At 44.9% G+C, this 22470-nt stretch overlaps 1 protein-coding gene and 1 long non-coding RNA gene across 3 annotated transcripts in view; one reads left to right on the forward strand and one right to left on the reverse strand.

Moving 5' to 3' along the window:
• Positions 1-5663, forward strand: part of PLEKHM3 (pleckstrin homology domain containing M3) — a 401278-nt gene extending 395615 nt beyond the window's left edge. Inside the window, exons 8-9 of one of the 2 annotated variants that reach the window (XR_005780515.1) lie at positions 1138-1332; positions 5578-5663. Coding sequence is in view for 1 of the 2 variants with exons in the window: in XM_040440444.1 (XP_040296378.1) it covers positions 1138-1183 (46 nt within the window). In the remaining variant the exon portion in view is untranslated. Of the gene's footprint in view, positions 1-1137; positions 1639-5577 lie in introns of those variants that run through there. The other variant, XM_040440444.1, reaches the window with a different exon arrangement.
• Positions 2456-5571, reverse strand: LOC121008098. The gene is made up of 2 exons (XR_005780516.1): positions 4699-5571; positions 2456-2526 (listed from the first exon to the last, which is right to left on the reverse strand). It is a non-coding gene; the product is annotated as an uncharacterized LOC121008098 (long non-coding RNA).
• Positions 5664-22470: the final 16807 nt, after the last annotated feature.

The raw sequence follows: 22470 nt of genomic DNA on the forward strand, positions 1-22470 counted from the left end.
ATCGTTGTCAAACTGTAATTGAGCTCAAGGCTACATGACAAGTTTATTGAGACATTGACATTTTTTTGTGGAGGTTAACCCACCAATGTTGTTTGTTTTTTTTTCAATAAATGTTTGAGATGAGGAAATCACCTTTGCATGCTTCAACTTAAATGCCCTATTTTCATGATATAATATCACGTAGTGTGAACTTTTTACGTTTTCCATAATTTCACCCGAAAGCCAAATATCCCTAACTTTTTGTGAGTAGTGGGTGTGTGTATTATATATCTATATGTATATATATATAACAAAAACAAAAAAATAAACAGCAGCACACCAGACCAATAAAATCTCGGGTGCAATCCTCAAAACCGCGGCAAAGCAGTCAGTATAAGGCAATACGTATCCAAAAACGAGGCAGCACTCCAAAAATAAAGTGAAGATGGTGGGACCCTTTATTGACCCCTCTGCAACGTTTCAAACCGCTCAATGCAGTCTTTATCAAGCATATATATATATCACGACTCAGTGGTTAGCACTGGCATCCTAGGTTTGAATCTGACCAAGGACAACATCTGGATGAAGTCTGTATGTTCTCCCCGTGTTTACATGGGTTATCTCCCAGGCTCCAAAGACATACTGATAAGGAATTTAGCTAATGACCCCCCACTGGGAACAGTGAGTGATGCTAATGTCTGTAAAGCGCTGCAGAATATGTTGCCACTATATAAGAAAGTAAAGCTGCATTCCTGTGAACGGTCGTTCCCAACAATCTGGCCAGTAAATGTGCCGCCGATCCTGTCGTTCATGCAGCACCACTGATCATAGTTTCTGGGCAGAAGATCGTGTGGTCTAAACAGTGATTCTGCTGCTTGGAAACCATGAGTCTATATAAGGACGAGGGATCGCAATAGTGATCCCTTGTCCTCACCACAATTAAGGAGATCACTGCATGTAAATGCAGTGTCTCCTTACTGAGCAAGCAGCCGACTCGCTGCAAGACTCCAACTTAAAATGAACTAATATTTATTTATTTTTTTATCTCACATTCTCTGTTTTAACGCTAGAATTTAGAGAAACTTTGTGGAAAGTTTTTTAAACAAAGTAGCAATGTGTGGAATAATCCGTGACTTTTATTACTTGGTTTTATTTTAGGTGTGAAAAACTGTGCCGCTGTGTTCCACAGTTGAGTGCAAAGTGAAAACTGTCCAATGTCCCCGATGCGTGCGTAAGGAACTGCAAAAGAAACAGAAATCTTTTTGGAAACGGCCTCTGAATGTGGATGACAGCTGGGACGAGTCCTGTAGTATGTTTTGAGCTGTCCTACCAGGGCACATGACCACAGACTGAGTACAGCTTCAAACCATTGCACTCTCTTTCTTTCCCTGGTTGCTGCGGAATAAGTCAGTTGTCCCTATTAGAGATCCTTTCTAAAGTGATAGTTGGTACCATACTAACCTGTCATAGAAGTCTTCAACTAACATTTGTATTAGCATTGTCATTATATTAGTGTCATTAGCCATCTATTTTATACCAAATTAACTAAAGACATCTCCTATCTACTGCATGCACATGCCTTATGTATAAATTAGAAATGGCAGAGAAATTATTTATAATACGAGGTTTACTGATCAGATTGTAATTACTTAAAAAAAAAATGGAAGCTCTTATATGTTGATATGTAGCATGCAAAACAGCGGTGTTGGCTTCCAATTACACACTTACTGTAAGGATGTCATACAGGCCCCTTCTGTGCATGTGCAGAAACCTTAAAACAGCCTCAGGTCCATCTGTAACTGTCAGTTGGTATAACCAGCTGAAGGTTGCCATCTTAGTATGAAAACCAAGTAAAGCCAGGCTCACATCTGCATTGTGAACTCTGATACTGTAATCTGGTCACTGTATCCGGCATACATGCTGGCTTTTAGCCAGACCAAAAAATGCTACACCCAACATTTTTTGTCCAGCCAAATGTTTGTTATATGCCAGAAAGCGGCCAGATTACCACCAGATCCTATTACAGTGAATGGGGATTCGGCGGTGCATGGTGGTATCTAGCTATGCCGGATACGGTGAACTCTGGCGGTCTGTTCCTCCGCTGGAGTTCATAGCACAAATGTGAACCCAGCCTAAGTGAGATGCTCATTGTCATCACAGAGGTCACTTATCCACTGAAAATTATCTGAAATCATCTTTAGGGCATTTATATTTATTGTAAGACTGATTTGCTGGGGACAATTGTATTTATTGTGTCAATGTGGGCAGTCCCACTGCCGCATAATCATTATGCTTAACTGGTCAGTGGATTGTCATTCCTGCTCTGTATCCCTCAAACCCGCAAAAACAAAATAGACCTAAATAAAGAATAAGTTACAAACTAGTTCCATGAGTGCTCATTCTAAGTCTGGTACAATCTTAAAGGGACACCTCCATCAGAAATTGGTATTTTTTAAACTCAATATTCAAAGATTTAATTTTTTTAAGCATTTCTGGCTGTTTTCTTTTTTTCATTTTGGCAGTAGTATACCATTGAAAATTAAACCCCTTAGGCTTGCGTTCACACGGCGAGATTTCCGCGCGGGTGCAAATGCGGTAGGTGAACGCATTGCACCCGCACTGAATCTGGACCCATTCATTTCTATGGGGGCTGTTAGATGAGCGATGATTTTCACGCATCCTTATGCGTTGCGTGAAAATCGCAGCATGCCTCCTATATTCTGCGTTTTTCACCGCAACGCAGGCCCCATAGAAGTGAATGGGGTTGCGTGAAAATCGCAAGCATCCGCAAGCAAGTGGCGGATGCGTGTGCGATTTTCACGCATGGTTGCTAGGTGACAGTCTATAAACTGTATTACTTTCCCTTATAACATGGTTATAAGGGAAAATAATAGCATTCTGAATACAGAATGCATAGTACAATAGGCTGGAGGGGTTTATAAAAAATAAATCTCATAACTCACCTTCCTCCTCTTGATCTCGAAGTTCCCGGTCTCTTCTTTACTTGAGTTGTGGGCTAAAGGACCTTTGAGTTGAGTTTACTGATGAGTTGTGGCTAAAGGACCTTTGGTGACGTCAGATCTCATGCTCCAATCACATGGTACATCACCACGGTGCCGATATACCGATAACATATTGGAACACAGAACGCGCTGCTCTCAGCACTCTCCGTGTTCCCTCAGCAGCACAGGGAGAAGGAAGCAGTGTCTCCCCCCCTGTGCTGCTTGCTGGCCGCTGCCGCCAATGAGAGGAGAGAACATAAGAGGAGGGGAGGGGCTCTGGCCACTGCGCCTCCAATGAAGATAAGCCTTTCATTCATTCATATACACAGGAGGCGGGAGCTGGCTGCAGAATCACATAGCCGCTCCCGACCTCTATGAGCGATAGCTGCGATCCGCGTAGTTAACTCCTCAGTGCCGCGGATCGCAGGCTACCGCTCATAGAGGTCGGAGCCGGCTATGTGATTCTGCAGCCAGCTCCGCCTCCTGTATATGAATGATTGAGAGACTTATCTTCATTGGTGGCGCAGTGCGCCCCCCCCCAAGCCCCCCAGTATATAATCATTGGTGGCGCAGTGCGCCCCCCCACCACCCATCCAATCCCGGCCAATAGTAAAAACATTGGTGGCGCAGTGCGCCCCCCCCCCACCAGTATTACTCATTGGTGGCAGTGGCCACAGGATCCCCTCTCCCCTGCTCCTCCGATCGGAGCCCCAGCTGTGTAATCCTGGGGCTCCGATCGGTTACCATGGCAGCCAGGACGCTATTGAAGCCCTGCGGCCATGGTAAGCTCCATGCTGCTGTGTGCACTATGCACAGAGCAGCAGGGACAGTGTGAGCTCCTATTCACCCTGATAAAGACTTATCAGGGTGAATAGGAGCAAGGTTCTAGTGTGAGCTCCTATTCACCCTGATAGAGATCTATCAGGGTGAATAGGACAAGGGTTCTATTCCCTAAGGGGGCTAAAAGTTAGTAAAAAAAAAAAAATAAAAAACACAAAGATATTAAGTATAAAATGAAAAAGATTTTATAAAAAAAAAATACACATTAACAATAAACAAAAATAATACACATTAACAATAAACATATAAATTTTCAGCAGATTTGTGTAGGAATTTTTTTTAATCAAAAATGAAAATTCCCAGAATATCGGTATAGAATTATCGGCTATCGGCTCTGAAAGTTCACAAATTATCGGTATCGGTATCGGCCCTAAAAAATCAATATCGGGTCGACTCCCTAGTTTCTATAATGTAAGCCTCGCAAAGTGACTTCAGACCTGAACTGGTCCTTAAAAAATTGGGTTTTTGAAAATTTCAAGATTTGCTTCTAAACTTCTAAGCCTTGTAACATCCCCAAAAAATAATATATCATTCCCAAAATGATCCAAACATGAAGTAGACATTTGGGAATGTAAAGTAATAACTATTTTTGAGGTATTACTATGTTTTCTAGAAGTAGAGAAATTGAAACTTGGAAATTTGCTATTTTTTAGCAAATGTTTGGTAAATTTGGTATTTTTTTATAAATAATAATGAATTTTTTTTTACTTCATTTTACCAGTGTCATGAAGTACAATATGTGATTGAAAAAAACTATCTTAGAATGGCCCTGGATAAGTCAAAGCGTTTTAAAGTTATCAGCACTTAAGTGACAGATTTGCAAAAATGGCCAAGTCCAGAAGGTGAAATAGGGCCGAGTCCTTAAGGGGTTAAACACAAAATATTGCTCTTCTGTAGCAGCCAACACAAATTATAAGAACTACTGTATAGTCAGATTACTGCAACTGTGAGGGGAAGATGTCTGTAGGGTAATCCTTATGATAACATTAGGTGTAGAATTGGGACAACAGTATGACAATGCTATTGTTCTCTCGATAGTCTCTGTTAAATATGCTCAGAGTAGAGCACTGGCTTAAATAGAGTAATGTGAGTCACCACCGTATCCACTCCAGTGTGGTTTAAAGGGAATCTGTCAGCTCCGAAACAACACCCAAACTACTCTAAATGTTGTATAGTGTAAGTGATGCCAAGTTCGGTTGTATAATTTTTATCATCATGCTCACTTGCGTTCTGATGCTGTTCTCTGACAAACCAGCAGTGAGATGCATTGGGTACTCCTCTTTGAGTCCTTTCCATTATGTGCATGAGCATGGGAGTCCTCTCAATGCTTTTGTACAGCATCAGGACGCAAGTGAGTATGAAGATAAAAATTACACAACTGGACTCTGCTCACACTATACACCACTTACCTCTAGTTTAGGGAGTGTTTTGTAGTTGACCTGACTGAGAAAGTTAGGCAAGACTGTTTGCTCTGCTAACAGTCCAATCTAACGGGAAGCTAAAGAGCCAGTATAGGAAGTAGAATACATGAGTGACTTCAAAAATTATACAGAAAAAGAGCAACCCATTTTCTTAGAATTTCCATAGACTATTCACATATAGGTTGTTAAATATGTGATTTTAAAAATTGATGGAAGTGTCCCTTTAAGAAGACTAATCATTTGGTGCCAGGTTTCACATTTCAGTTTGCTGGATGAAGTCTTGCAGGTGTTCCACACATACTCACCTGCATTCTCTTTCTTTTCTAACCATCAAGGAGAAGGTATCTTTGTCCAAGAACAATACATTGCTGCCCTCCTTTTTGTGCAAAGAGCAAGCTTTGAATGCTGTATCAATAAAGTCTCTCTCTCAGAAACTGACGTAAATTACCGTTTTTCTGGCACATCAACTGCCAAAAGATGCACCAAATTCATTAGGAGGCCTCTGCGTCTTAGTAAGTTTTGCACATAGTACTGCAGTATTTTTACTAAGACTGGAAGATGTAACACCTGTTTTAGCATATCTGTCCTATTGGGTTTAAAGGGAATCACATTTAGCATAGTGTCATAGTGTAGCTACAGGCAGCATGTTATAGAGCAGGAGGTGCTGAGCAAATTAACGTATAGTTTTTTGGTAAAAGATTCAGTAAAACTTGTATTTTGTTCATTTATATCCCTGCTCATTCTGGGCTTTGAAGCCAAGGAGATTGACAGCAATCTCTGTATGCCGTAAAGGGAAGTCTCTCAATCACTGACTTCAAAGCCCAGAATGAGCAGAAATTTAAATGTATAAAATACAAGTTTTACTGTATATTTTTGCATAAATCAACAGTCAGGTCCATAAATATTGGGACATCAACACAATTCTAACATTTTTGGCTCTATACACCCCCACAATGGATTTGAAATTAAACGAACAAGATGTGCTTTAACTGCAGACTGTCAGCTTTAATTTGAGGGTATTTACATCCAAATCAGGTGAAAGGTGTAGGAATTACAACAGTTTGCATATGTGCCTCCCACTTGTTAAGGGACCAAAAGTAATGGGACAATTGGCTTCTCAGCTGTTTTGTGGCCAGGTGTGTTGTATTCCCTCATTATCCCAATTACAATGAGCAGATAAAAGGTCTAGAGTTCTTTTGAAGTGTGCTATTTGCATTTGGAATCTGTTGCTGTCAACTCTCAAGATGAGATCCAAAGAGCTGTCACCATCAGTGAAGCAAGCCATCATTAGGCTGAAAAAAACAAAACAAACCCATCAGAGAGATAGCAAAAACATTAGGCGTGGCCAAAACAACTGTTTGGAACATTCTTAAATAGAAGGAACGCACCGGTGAGCTCAGCAACACCAAAAGACCCGGAAGACTTCGGAAAACAACTGTGGTGGATGACCGAAGAATTATTTCCCTGGTGAAGAAAACACCCTTCACAACAGTTGGCCAGATCAAGAACACTCTCCAGGAGGTAGGTGTATGTGTGTCAAAGTCAACAATCAAGAGAAGACTTCACCAGAGTGAATACAGAGGGTTCACTACAAGATGTAAACCATTGGTGAGCCTCAAAAACAGGAAGGCCAGATTAGAGTTTGCCAAACAACATCTAAAAAAGCCTTCACAGTTCTGGAACTACATCCTATGGACAGATGAGACCAAGATCAACTTGTACCAGAGTGATGGGAAGAGAAGAGTATGGAGAAGGAAAGGAACTACTCATGATCCTAAGCATACCACCTCATCAGTGAAGCATGGTGGTGGTAGTGTCATGGCGTGGGCATGTATGGCTGCCAATGGAATTGGTTCTCTTGTATTTATTGATTATGTCACTGCTGACAAAAGCAGCAGGATGAATTCTGAAGTGTTTCGGGCAATATTATCTGCTCATATTCAGCCAAATGCTTGGCAGAACATCACCAGAGATGAAATCCAGCGTCTGGTGATGTCTATGCGTTCCAGACTTCAGGCTGTAATTGACTGCAAAGGATTTGCAACCAAGTAATAAAAAGTTAAAGTTTGATTTATGATTATTATTCTGTCCCATTACTTTTGGTTCCTTAACAAGTGGGAGGCACATATGCAAACTGTTGTAATTCCTACACCGTTCACCTGATTTGGATGTAAATACCCTCAAATTAAAGCTGACAGTCTGCAGTTAAAGCACATCTTGTTAGTTTCATTTCAAATCCATTGTGGTGGTGTATAGAGCCAAAGATGTTAGAATTGTGTCGATGTCCCAATATTTATGGACGTGATTGTATATATCAATCTGCTCAGCTCCTCTTGCTCTATAACAGGGCTGGCCAACCTGCGGCTCTCCAGCTGTTGCAAAACTACAACTCCCAGCATGCCCAGTCTGCCTACAGCTATTAGCCTACAGCAGGGAATGGTGGGAGTTGTAGTTTGACAACAGCTGGAGAGCCGCAGGTTGGCCAGCCCTGCTCTATAACATGCTGCTGATAGATTACCTCACATTTTCATGGTGATAGGTTTCCTTTAAAAGAGACAATACTAATGTATAGCATAGTTCTCTAGGCTCTCTGTATACACTATATGAACAAAAGTATTAGGGCTTTATTTGTCATTCCATTTTCATTCTAATTCCATAGGGCATGGTCCCCTCTTTGCAGCTCAAACTGTTTCTATTCTTCTGGGAAGGCCTTCTACAAGATTTTGGAGTGTGTCTGTGGACATTTTTGCACATTCATCCAGATAAGCCTTTGTGAGGTCAGACACTGGTTCATCCCAAAGGTGTTTCATGGGTTGAGGTCAAGGCTCTGTTTGGGCCAATCAATTTCCTCATCAATGAACTGTCCCGACCATTTTATTATGAACCTTACTTTGTGCACAGTCATGCTGGAATAGAAAAGGACCTTCCTCAAATTGTTCACACAAGGTTGGAAGTATACACTTGTCCAATGTGTCTTGGTATGCTAAAGCATTAAGATTTTCCTTCACTGAAACTAAGAGGCCTTGGGCAACCCCGAAAAAACAACCCAATAGAATGACCCATTTTCCACTAAACTTTACAGTTGGTGAACTGCCCTGTGGGATTGGAGTGCACCTGTGTGTCCTCTACTCAGTTCACTTCTATGGGACTGCTGGGAGCCCTTTACATGGCTGCCCTATACAATTGAATAGGATGCAGGACACACAGGCACACTATCTTCTCTACATTCTCATGGGGCAGTTCACAACACTTCCAGAGCCTCATTCTCATTATTACCGGGGGCCCCAGCGATCAAACACACCCCTATCCTGTGGATAGTAGATATATGGGTGGCATGACCCCTTTAGGCCACAGGAAGGATGAGACTCAAGAGAGGAGGATCCTGCATACATCTGCATCTGTGAGGATCATTCTACATAGCGGTTTTCTTGCAATTTGCAGCAGGACCATGAAGTACAAAATTACCCATAGACACAGATTCATTGCTGTGCAAGTGTAGAATCTAAGCCTTAATCACTATGCAGATGCTGAATCGATTCTACTACTGCCTGAGGAGGGAGGACTGGCCCTGGATGATACTGCTGGAATGGCGGCTGCATCACAGGAAAATGGTAGCCGCTTCCACCTCTGTAAATAGGAGGAGGGAAGAGCTGAGACTTAGCACTGGTGGAAATAGTACGTTGAGCCGGAAGAGCTGAAACTTAGCGCTGGAGGAAATAGGACGTTGAGCTGCTGAGGAGGAGCACTGCTGCCTTCCCACAGGGGCAGCCAGGCCACGTAATATCTGACATCAGGCCTGGCATGGCTGCCTCTGTCCAGTGCCAGCAGCCAATGCCTAGCACACAGCACCACTCGGTGTGTGTGTGTCTGAAACCAGAAAGGAATAGAGGGGCTCCCAGCTTGGCTCAGGCTGTTGTCTGCTCTACCTTGTACATACTGGTACTGCACAGCAGTGGAAGCCATACAGTAAGAGCAGATAGCAGTGCTGTGGCAGCATTACTGACTTCTGCTGTGCAGCACCAGTGCGTAGACAGCGGGGCAGATAACACATCTGCAAGTCAACAGCTTAGAGCGCCTTTGTTACATGTGTGTCATTGTAACATGATGCGATAGACCCGGTGCAAATGCACATTTGCCATATTTTTAAAATAGTTTATTAGTTCATAATATACAGTTCAAATTATACAAAAACAAATGGGGAGATTTATCAAACTGGTGTAAAGTAGAACTGGCTTAGTTGCCCATAGCAACCAATCAGATTCCACCTTTCATTTTTCACAGCTCCTTTGGAAAATGAAAGGTGGAATCTGATTAGCAGTAGCAGGCATATAAGAATAAACAGGGACAGACCAGTGGTGCTAACATGATCATACATACTGTAGAATATACCCCTGTAAAGTGATAACTCAAATCTTCACTTAAAACTGAATGCCATTGTATCTACTAGTATCTACTCATATCTACTAGTTATCTCAAGATAGCCCAAAATAAATGTATCATGGCAAACTGCAATACATGTACTACATAACAAGATAGATAAATACAGCAGTAAATACTGACCAGTGAGTCCCCACACCCTATGTTTAGAAACGGTCATGGTACATGGTTAACATTCCCATATCTAGCCAACTGAATAAAAATCATGGCATGTTCCCTAAGGCTTGTTTCACACTAGCGGTAAGAGAACTGCTAGAACTGCCTGCCAGATCTCTTAACGCTAGTGTGAAACTAGTCTTAGAAGCTGTATTATAGAAATATCCTCCCCTAGAGGCATTGCCTCTGTACAGAGGTACCGTGCAATGAAATTTGGTGTATTCCTGACGACTTACACATGCAGTAATTTTTATATTGGTCCAAAATTCATAAGATATACCAAACTTAAAAATGTTTTTATATATAAACACTACTACTGTGTATATATACACTACTCTCACAAAAAGTTAGGGATAATTGGCTTGTGGGTAGAATTTCAGGATGAAACTAAAATGCACTCTAACCTTTACTGGTGAACTTAATGTGACCTTCTCCAAACTGTTGAATGCACATGTCCCACTGTTCAATGTTTCTGTTACTTTGCACAACTTGCTGTTCTCTAACAAGGAGCTTAATGGCAAAGTTCACAACAGGTGTTTGATCCATTAATCGCCCAGTTATTTTCCTAGTTCAATTAAAATTTGTATTTAAACAGTCCTCCTCATCATGCTGTTCACATTTTGACATCATGAGACCAAAATGACGCCTAACAATTGATGACTAGTACCTTGCCATTGCAAGGCTTCAAGCAGGATTTTCTCAGACGGAAGTGACCACTAAACTTAGTCGGGTGACCTTGAAGCAGTGATTAGATATTTTTCTTTTGTGACTAGCAATAGGGATTTTTATCCCCTTCAGTCAAGGTCTCCGGCTTTGGATCGCTATCAAGAGGTGGTAGAGAAATATTTGTGTGCCCTGAATGACAAATGCAGGATGGTTAGGTACTCAGAGTCCGTAAAATGTAAGAAACGTTCCAATATGTCTCCAGCTGAATTGAGAGCATTGCGGGAATTGAAGGATAGAGATGACTTGATAATCAGGAGTGCTGATAAGGGAGGAGCGGTTGTGGTGTTAGATAGTGCGGGTTATAAAAAACAGGTACAGACGATGTTAAGTAACACTTCTGTTTATACTGAGTTGAAGAGCAGCCCTCTCCTCCCGTATCAAACAGAATTGATGAGTATTCTGACACTGGGCTACGATCTGGGTATTTTTAATAAGAAGTAATATGAATATATTTATGTTGCCCATCCAGTCATCTCTATTTTTCCTGCCCTCCGAAAGATCCACAAAGGTATATTCCCTCCCCCATTAAGACCTATAGTGGCGGGGATTGGATCTTTTTCGGAAAAGTTATCCGAGTGGGCTGATTCCCTATTGCAGCCATTGATTCCCATGATCCCTGGGTTCCTGAAGGATACCAGGTCGGTGCTGCATGCATTCTCTGAATTTAAGTGGGAAGAGGGGTTTAGATGGATTACTGCAGATGTAGTATCATTATATACAAACATCCCCCATGATTTGGCCCTTAGAGCACTGTCCTGGTTCCTTGATAGGTATAGTGATTATACCAAGGAATTGCAGGAATTTATGGTTACAGTGGTCAGTTTCCTCCTCAGGCATAACTTTTTTATGTTTAATGATGTTTATTATTTGCAGTTATCGGGAGTGTCGATGGGGGCCAAATTCTCTCCCTCCATAGCCAATATTTTTATGGCATGGTGGGAGATGAGCTTTCTCCTCATCGACACTCTCCCTTTCAGTGGTTGTGTGCAGTGGTATGGCCACTACATCGATGACCTGCTTATGGTATGGTCTGGTGATGTGGCTGCCATACCGCTGTTAACTAGCTAAATGAATTCATGTCTGGACTCTATTTCGTTTGAAGTCCACCATGATTTGGATTCTATAAATTTTTTGGATTTTTGCCTGATGGGAGATACAGCTGCGGTATATACAGTTACACATAGAAAGGACACGGCAAGGAATACCATTCTCCATGCTTCCTCGTGCCACCCATCACATGTTATCAAGAATATTCCTAAGGGTGAACTTATTAGGGCTAAATGGAACTGTACTGATAAGGAATCCTTTAGGTGTGAAGCAAATGGTATTATAAGGCTAGGTTCACACCTGAGCGTTTTACAGCGCGTTCCAATGCGCTCAACAGGCAAAAACCAATGTTTCCCTATGGGCATGGTTCTTACCTGAGCGTTTTACAGCACGTACGAACGCGCTGTAAAACGCCCTACGCCCCAAGAAGTACAGGAGCTTCGCTGGGGCGTATTGTGGCAGTTTTTCATTGGATGCCTCTGTGGTTAATCACACAAACGCGCGTACTACGCGCGTTTCCAAAATACAAAAACGCCCCAAAATACACCTCAAAAATGCCCAATAAAAACGCCTGTAAAAAGCGCTTATCGAATACGCTCAGGTGTGAACCCAGCCTAAGAAGACTCCAGTGCAGGTCGTATTCTAGGAAAGCAGCGTGGAACCAGTTTGGAGCAGTCTCCAAACTGGAGAGAAAATCACAGATTTTCTCTGAGAATCGAGGATGCGGGGAGAGATCTCGCCAATGCCCGGATAAAAATAAAAGTAAGGTTATTACATTTGTCACTCAATATAGTGAACAGTATAGTGACATTTTTAAAATACCGGTCATAAAAAAGCATTTACCTCTTTTGAAATATGATGTTCAATGGTCAGGAATTGTGGAGGAGGGTATTAAATGTGCGGCTCGTAAAGCCCCGACTCTTGGCCAAATTCTTAGTCCCAGTTTGTTTAGGGATATAGTGACATCTAATCCCACTTGGATCAGTTGTAAGGGAAGTTACAAATGTCGTCACGGCAGGTGCATCTGCTGTGGTCACATGTTAGTAACTAACTCTTTTAAATCTACAGTTAATAGAAAAGAATTTGAGATTAAAACGTATCTCAACTGTAACACCAAGAATGCCGTGTATCTGATTACATGTATGGACTGTCAGATACAATATGTGGGATGTACGTCCAATCAAATAAAAACAAGAGTCCGTAAGCATATTTCAGATGTGCCCCACCATGAGAACCGCAATGTGTCTGCGGCTAACTTGCACTTTGCGGTTCGGCATGGTAGGGACACATCTAAATTGAAGGTACAGGGCATTGAGAGAATCACTATCACGAAAAGGGGAGGAAACCAGAGGAGAAAATTATTAAATCGTGAGACATACTGGATGTTCCAGTTAGCCACATGCTACCCGGAAGGGTTAAATAAAAGACATGACCTCTTACTGAAGTATTAGGTTATATGTGGATCTCCCCGGGATCATTTGTTCGTCAGCCGTGACAATTTATATGTTCTGTGAAGATTAATGCAATGTGTTTATTTATATTTCTGATTCAATATGTGATTTTATTGTAGCACAATGTATTTATTTATGCTTTGCTCAATATGTGAACTGCTCCAATGGGACCCAAAAATAGCGGCATACCCCCGGGACGCAGCAGCGTCCGAGAAAACGGTGGGGTATGATGGTGTCCATGATGGTACAAAAAGGGAGATCCCGTTCCAGGAGGATAGAAACAGGGACCACATGGCCAAGTCCGCCCTGGCATGGCTGTCCAAGTGGACAATGCTGTTCTGGTCAGGGGCCAAAGGCAGTAGCTGGAGCAACCTGGAGGTGAAAGCCCTGCCCTGGGGCATAATTCTGGAGGCGAAGTTGAAACGCCCCAGCAGGGATTGGAGCTCCACCCTGGACAGATAGCCCACGGACATGTCGTGGGAAATTGCCGCACGGCAACTCGCCAGTTTTTCCTCCGGCAGGCTGGCCTCCATCCGGATGGAATCCAGGGTGATACCGAGGAACGTCACCCTGTGGGCGGGGCCCTCAGTTTTTGCGTGGGCTATCGGGACCTGTAGGCTGGAAAAAATCTGAAGAAGAGTAGCCAGGTTGCCCGACCTGCCTTGTGGACCCTCGATGATCAGGAAGTCATCGAGGTAGTGGATGACCGTTGGTAATCCGCCATGGTGGACGAGGATCCAGTGCAGGGCCTTGGCAAATTGGTCGAACAACCAAGGGCTACTCTTCGACCCAAACGTGAGCCTGATTGCGAAATAATAGCGATCGGCCCATCTAAGCCCGTAGTAACCCCATAAGTACGGTTTGACGGGGAGGAGCTTGAAGGCGTCTGAGATGTCCGCTTTTGCCAACCAGGAACCCCTGCCGGAGTTTACTACACCTTTAATAGCCTCGTCTATAGAGGAATATTTAATGGAGAACTCCTCGGATGGGATGAGCGAGTTGAGACTGGGGACGGCAGAGGCATGAGGCGCGGACAGGTCATAGATTAACCTTTTTTTATTTGTATTTTTTTTGGACACCAGGCAAATGGGATTGATACAATTCCTCAACCGCTGCCGGGTCTTCAGAAACCGACCTCAGGTTGCCGTCCTCCCAAGGCGTCTGCGGCAGAGCGATGAGGCCCGTGTGAAGTCCCTCTGTGAAGCCGGACAGCAAAAACTGCACAAACCCCCTGTCGGGGTGGCCCCGCAGAAGGATTCCAAGGAGGTCGAGGTCAATGTCGGCTAGTCATAGCTGCTTCGCCGACCCCTTGGGACAGGCGGAACGCGGGTGAGCCCTGAAACACTGCGAGCAGACATGGAAGGCCCTGCAACTGTTGAAGCCGCAGCCATGCCTATTGTAATTATTACAGACCTGGCTCTTGCCCAGGTACACGATGGGCCTGCCCAGTTTGTCCACTCCGGCAGTGCCCGGTTGGAGACCTGAGGGACCAGGCAGGGACCTATCCTGGGCAGGGTTGACCACGTTCGGACACCAGTCCGCGGAATGGAAGATGGATTGGCACCCTGAGCAGGACGGGGCCCTGAGACCCGCGAAGTGGCGGCAGAACAATTCCATGTCTATATTTGCCCAATTGGTGACGAACTGGAATTGAGCCAGGGCAGCCGCAGCCTTCGCAGAGAAGGAGCGGTGATAGTCATAAAATGACGCGCCACCGAACTTATCCCCCAGATCGGTGACCAGATAGAGATAGGAATCTAGTTCCTCCCTTCTTGTGGGCTGGGCCGAGCACACGACATCCCTGAACAGGCTGAACGCCAAAACAAATTCCGGGATGGTGAGCTTTCGATTCAGCCTTGCGTCCTTGGCCCTCAGGACAAGGGAGACGTCACCACAGTTGATGACCCTGTTCTCAGGGAGGTCCTGTGAGGCGATAAGGATGGACGCCAAGTTCACATCCTTTTCCGCCAGAATCTCCTTCTTAATGCCGTCCGGGATGAAATGAGCCGGAGCCACCCTGGGAGTGAAAATGGCCGTACCTACGGAGGCCGTCTGAGGAACCACGGACTCGGCCGGGGAGTATGGAGCCTGGGGGGGAGGGGTCGGGGCCCGGGACTCCAGTACCGAAACCCTGGACTGGGCATCAGTCACCATGCCGACCAAGGAGTCAATGGTGGCTTGCAGATGCCTCAAAGACTGTTGAGTGTCCGTGGAGCCCGGCTGGACGCCTGACGGACCCGGGGTGGTCATCAGCCGCTTGTACAGCTCTGCTTTGCGGGCAGAGGCCGGGTGAGGGATGCCCCTTTTTATTGAGTTCCGCGATGAGCCTGGGAATCGTGCAGCTTCTCAGGGACGTGTTGCCCGGCTGGCCTGAGACGGACGTTCCAGGGAGAGACATGGTGTCCTCCGTGTCAGAAACATGTGACATGCTTAAACCTGTAAAGAAAGAAAATGGTCCCGAATAACTATATGAGACCGGAACGTAGTACGACTGGTGCCTATGAGAAGGCTTGAGTCGGTCTGGGCAACGTACCTGGCTTAGAGGCTACTACCTGTGTCGATGTGTTGGGTCACCTGACCTTGATCCCAATGTCGTACAAGAGAACGATCAGGACACGTTCCTGAGAGGGCAAATCATAAGGTTCGGAAGGAAAAAGAGAAAATAACTGAGGAGGGTGACGGGACTGGGTGAACCAGGAGACAGAGGTAGGTGCGTGCCTGGGCGATCCAGGAGGCAGAGATAGGTGCGTGCCTGGGCGATCCAGGAGGCAGAGGTAGGTGCGTGCCTGGGCGATCCAGGAGGCAGAGATAGGTGCGTGCCTGGGCGATCCAGGAGGCAGAGATAGGTGCGTGCCTGGGCGATCCAGGAGGCAGAGATAGGTGCGTGCCTGGGCGATCCAGGAGGCAGAGATAGGTATAAGCCTGGACGAACCAGGAGACAGAGACAGGTGCGTGCCTGGGCAATCCAGGAGGCAGAGATAGGTGCGTGCCTGGGCGATCCAGGAGGCAGAAGTAGGTATGAGCCTGGGTGATCCAGGAGACAGAAGTAGGTGTGAGCCTGGCGGACCAGTAGATGAGACAGCAGCATATAACGTGACGTACATACATAACACAAGGCACTGTCGCCCTCATAGAATAGGTGACTTGTAGCGAGCGCTTTAGTGACCGCTGAATGGGTACGGCGTACAATGATGACCTGGCCTACTCGTGGTGAGACCCCGGTCTCCCTGAACACCGTGCAGAAACTAGGTCCCTTCCACCCAGCAGAGACCCCGGGGCCCTCCCCCTGAATGAGGAAACAGAGGATGACTTGCCTTGCTCCCGCTGCGGCACGGCGGGAGTGCGTATGAAAAGAATACCGATTCAGCTGCATATACATATATATATATATATATATATATATATATATATATATATATATATATATATACATATACACCCACATATGCACATACACATATATACATATAAACACCCACACATATATACAATCAAGGGAAAAAAAGAAAATCCTCTTTTTTTTTTTTTTTTGTCTGTGGGCATGGGCCGTCGTTGCCCAGGGGCTAGATACCCCTGCTTGCCGCGTGTGGCCAGTTACGACAGGGGTGCCGGTCTGAGGCCGTAGGCCTAATAGTGAGGCCAGAGTCAGTTTGTCATGGAAGAAGGGGAGGGACCCAGAGGGGACAGGGGAGACCTAGGTAGGAGCCAGGCACCGGAGCCGTCATGGCATGCATCGGCTGGGCCTGAACGGCGATTCCGGCGTGCGCCCCAGCCTGGAACGCACGCCGACTCCGCGACCAGGCCTAGGCCCGGCTGAGGGACTCCGGCGTGCGCTTCAAGCTGGAACGCACGCCGAACATGTGACCCAGGCCAGGGCCGACGGAGCACTCCGGCGTGCGGTCCACGCTGGAACGCACGCCGATTACGTGACCAGGCCCATGCCGCCGGCCCGCAGCGAAGCCCGGAGTAAGGAGGGGGTAGGCCGTGTGGAGGGGGGGACCCGTGGGTCCGACCCTGCCCCCCCTGTTCTCTCGGGAGGGGATGAGAGGAAAAAGACAGGGGACAGAGAGAGAGAGGGGGGAAAAAAAAAACATTTTTGGGCAGAAAATGTGTATCGGCATGCGTTCCACGCTGGAACGCACGCCGACTCAGGGGGCCGGAGGTATGTGCCGTCGCTGATTAAGCCCTTGTGGCGCATTTGTTTTGCACAGAATTACCTCTCCTGAAGACGTGACGGCAGTGTATGAAACGAAACGGACGAACCAGATGAAAGTAACTCACGACGTGCACGGATGCAGTACCAGAGCAAGCGACTCCTTATCCAGACTGTGAACAGAAGCGCCCTGAGGAGCTGGGGGCTGGAGCTTAAAAAGGTAAGATGCCCCTCCCACAAATTCAGGCTGACTTTTCAGCCTTCCACATAGCATAGTTTTTCTTTTTTAGATCCAGGCCAGTCTCACTTATTAAATAAAAGCCTCCCAGTATGTGTACATACAGAGATGTCAGTCAATGAGTAGGACTACCTACCTGACTCAAAAGTCCTCCTGCTCTATAACTAAATTCTCGCAGGTATGGCACCATGTGTACAAGTTCCCCTTGAGGCCAGAAACAGCCTTTTTGTATGTTCAAAACTGGATATAGAAATGCCTGCGTTATCCTAGTTATATGCATTGTAGTGGTGCTGTTTAACTGTCACTTTGTTTTTTTTGTTTTTTTTTTTTATTTTTATTGAATGCATCAATATAGAATACAAGGTATATTCAGATGCATCTTTTTTTTTTTTTTTTCTTTTAAAAATATAAAGACAATATCAGCTGGATGTCAAAACCATCCTGCCCCTCCCTCCCCATAACTTGAAGACTCAGAGTTGTGATCACCACCATCCCTTGGGTCCAACATTGTGATAACCTTAATTGTTGCAAATCATATTCCCGACAGATCTCGGGATTGTCAAGACACTACTTGTGACATTCTGATCCTACCCTCAGCTTCCCCAATTTTCCCCTCAGGTCTTCTCTCGCATACCATTCGGTGTATTGAAAGGTTTTCATGAGATTATTAATATCATGTTGTGTAAGGTGTTTTACAATAAAGGTCTTCCATTTGCGAAAGAATATCTTTGTCTTATTGTCTTTGTGTTGGTCAGTGTCAAGTTTATCAATATACATTACATGTAGTAATTGAGATTTGATCTCATTCACTGTTGGCACTCTTGGTACTAGGCATTGTTGCAAAAGGCCTCTCAAAGACACCAAGAGAGCCACATCTACCACCAGTGGAGCCGGAGAAGCATTGTCAAATATGTGGAATAGGAAAGTCTCTGGTGTGAAGTTAAGTTTAATATCCCAGGTATCTGATATCCAGCCCGAAATCCTACCCCAGAATTCTTGTGTATGTTTGCATTGCCAAATACAATGTGCTAAGTCCGCTCCCTCCAACCCACACTTCGGGCAAGCTGTTAAGTAGCTGGCGTTCCCCCTCCCTCTAACAACTGAGAAAGCATAGATGGCTGAATGTATTAGTCGGAAGTGTGATTCTCTCCATTTTTCGCATGGTATTGCTTTACACACTCTATTCCAACCTGCTAATACTGTGTCCACCGAGAGCTGGGTGCCCAGTTTCCCCTCACATTTTTTAAAGAGGTGTGTCTCTATTTTCTTATCTCCGGTTTCCCCAATGGTATTATATAACTGCGATAGGGAGTGTTTCGGTTCCCTACGGTTTAGGGAGAAAATCATTGAGGAGCTCTGGCATTCACCCGAGACATCCAGTAACCTCTGCTTGCAAAAGTAGAGAACCTGCTGATACGGTAGAGAGTGAGCTTTACTGATGTCAAATTTGGCACACAATTCCGAGAAGGTAAGGTACCTGTTCTCTGGAATATTTAGGAGATCTGCAAATGTTCTCACTCCCTTGATTCTCCAGATTGCAAACAGCTTGTTCTGAGCTCCGTGAGGAAATTCCGGGTGACGCCAGAGCTCTATGTCTCTTGATGCCAAGTGGGATCTCCTGGCTAGCTTGGCAACCTCTTTCCAGGCTACTTGCGTGTCCCTAATAACCGAGTGTTTCAACTGTAAAGGTAGGGCGCTCCTCCTAGAAAGAAGTATATTGATTAATGGCCATTTAACAGAAAATTGTTGTTCCAAATGATAATTTGAATAGTAGCTCGTGTGCTGTACCCAATCAATACAGTGCCTGAAAAGGCAGGCCAGATTATATAATCTCAAATTAGGGACATTTAGACCTCCCCGAGATCTTGTTAACATTAGCTTAGATAGAGCAATGCGCGGTTTCTTCCCAGCCCACAGAAAAGAGACAAAAGCTGATTGAATGTGAGAAACGTCTGAATGCTTTAGGAGAAGTGGGAGCGTTCGTAACGGATATAGTAGCCTTGGGAAGCAATTCATTTTGAGTAGGTGACTCCTGCCTGTCAATAATAGTGGAAGGTTATTCCACCTCTTAAGATCTTTAATGATGGACTGGAATAAAGGGATGTAATTTAACGAGTAGAGAGTGTTGGTTGTTTTCCTAATTTTTATGCCCAGGTAAGTAAGACATGTATCAGAGACTGACAGTTGTGGAGTGGAGGGTAGTTTGCCTTTAAGTGAGGATGTCCCTACACATTTGTCTGTGTTAATCTTGAATCCTGAGACTGGACCAAAAGATTGCAGAAGCTGGAGTATTTTTTTCAGATCTTCAATCGGGTCGGCCAGAAAAAGGAGAAGATCATCAGCAAATAGTGATGTACGAACCTCATGCCTGCCCACCCTAATACCTTAAAAAATGTCCCCCTCCTCCAACAGGCGAATCAGCAGGTTCCAATGCCATGTTGAAAAGGAGCGGCGACAGTGGACACCCCTGACGGGTGCCCTTATACAGCCTGAAAGGGGTGGACAAAAAGCCTGGAATCGCCACCCTTGCCATTGGGGAGGAATATAAGGCCAAAATAAATTGCCTAAAAGGGCCCGCTATGTGCATCCTATCCATCACCCTCCCAAGCCAGTCCCATCTCACATTGTCAAAAGCCTTCTCTGCGTCTATCGCCAGCAGAGAAGGCAATGAGCAAGTTTTCATTCTCCACTGTACTTCATCTAGTACTGTCAATACTTTACGTATGTTAGACACAGCGGAACGGCCTCTGATGAAACTTGACTGGGAGGGCGAGACCAAATCCGGCATGATGTAGGATAATCTATTTGCCATTATTTTCGCCGCCAATTTAAGATCTACATTTATCAATGAGATAGGGCGATACGAGGAGAGCTGTAGCGGGTCTTTCCCCGGTTTAGGGATCAGTTTTATATAAGCTAAGTTGTCAGATGGCGACAGTGGGGATCCTCCCAACAGGTCGTTGAATACTTTTGTAAGCGGGTCTGCTACCTCCTCTCCCAATAATTTATAGAATTCCCCAGAGTAGCCATCTGGTCCTGGGGCTTTGTGTAGATGTAGGTTCTTAATAGCTAGTAGTGTTTCCTGCTCCGTGATAGGCGCGTTTAACAGATCTAGTTGTTCCTGAGAAGGGGATAGAATGGAGGTACAGCGCAAGAAGAAGTCAGACATTGGGTCAATCTGGCCAGGTTCTTTATATAGTGTGGCAAATAAATCTCCTAACATGGAGACTATTTTACTCGGTTCGTTATGGAAGACCCCTTTGTCATCTGTTAGCTTGAGGATGTGTTGCTGCTGTCTGGAGTTTTTAATTAAAGAGGACAGTAGTCTCCCCGATTTATTGCCTAACCCAAAAAAATTTGCCTCCGTGTGTGACCTGTCTAATTGTCCTTTCCTCTCATACCATATCTCGTATCTCGTTGTGGGACTCATTGGGGAGTAAAATAAATCTGGTATATGCCTTATGTAGGGACTGACTCAGCTCTTGTAATTTCTGTGTTACCTTCTTCCTCAAGCCTCCTACATACGCTGAGGACCACTTTGGCTGTGTTCCAAAATGTTAGGTGGTCATCAACATGTGATATATTGTCTTGTTTAAACTCTAGGTACCACCCTCTCAATATATCCTTAAACTGCTCGTCCGTGTATAAATAGGATGGAAAACGCCAAAGGAAATCTAACCCTCTGGGGTGTTTTTCTAACAGGTTAATTGAGATAGGAGCATGATCTGAGATAATCAGGTCGTGTATCTGTGGGTCTGTTATTCTATATTGAGAGTTGCTATGCACAAAGAAGTAGTCAATCCATGACCATGAAGTGTGGGCATGAGAAAAGAAGGTAAAGTCCCTATCTATTGGATGTGTCAGTCTCCAAATGTCAACCATAGCCGTGTCAGACAGGAATGTGTTCAATACCCCTTCTCCCACCTGTAGGGCCGGAACCTTGGGCTCCGTGATTCTCCTGTCTTCATTCAAATCACATACCGCATTAAAATCCCCGCCTACGATTTTGATTTGAGTGGCGTCCTGGGCTACTTTTGCCGTCATGTCTGTATAGAACCTTTTGTTTTCCCCGTTAGGGCCATATATATTGTACAGGCTGATCTCGCCCAGTGTACTAAGTTGTATATGACACCACCTACCCTCCTCGTCCACTGACGAGTCAAGAATAGTATATGCCAGTTTTTTATGTATTAACACTATCACTCCCGCCTTTCTATTGACAGATTCTGAGCCTAATGCTTTCCCAACCCATAATTTTTCCAGTCTAGTGAAATCTTCCCTCAACAGGTGTGTTTCTTGTAGAAGGATTATATCCGCCTTTAGATGTTTTAAGTGTCTCAAGATCTTAGTGCGCTTGTGAGGGGAGCGCAGCCCCTTAACGTTCCAGGATTCTATACGCATCTAACAGTGATGTCATCCTATACAAGGCAATAAAGACAGATGATGGCATACACACTCTAAGGCCCCTAACTTTACCCATCCCTTTCTGCTGAAGATCCCTTCTAACTAACAATAGAACAAAACTCAGCAAAGTCAGAGGTCTTTCTACGATTCCCCAAGACCTCTTAAATACTTTTCTAGACTTCACTTTTTTCCTCATGGAAGAGAAGCAATATACAGCAATATACATCAAGTTTCCAGGTACACCCTCTAACTCTAGATAGAAGAAAAGGCACATGTACATTGTGTCAGCATCCATCTTAGATTCCTCGAGGCTAGTTATGTGGTCAGCGACTGACGGCCCCAGCTCCCAGTGTCACACGTGTGTGACTTTAGCAATACACTTTTAAGGCTAATTTCTATTGGGACCCCCAGTCGCCCAGCCCAAACCGCCTCGTTATTTACAGTTTGCCCAAGGGATTCATTAGCACGCCACTTGTCAGGACCTGGTCTGCGCGGCAGGCAAAAATACAGCGAAGAGGAAGTTGCAAACATTTAAACCGAAACATACTTGTGAACCTTAGAACCAGGAGAGGTTTTCTGATAAGATCTGCAGTGCATCCTAGGGTCCCCACTCTCC

This window comes from Bufo bufo, chromosome 7, assembly GCF_905171765.1.
Source record: "Bufo bufo chromosome 7, aBufBuf1.1, whole genome shotgun sequence".
Classification (NCBI taxonomy): Eukaryota; Metazoa; Chordata; class Amphibia; order Anura; family Bufonidae; genus Bufo; species Bufo bufo.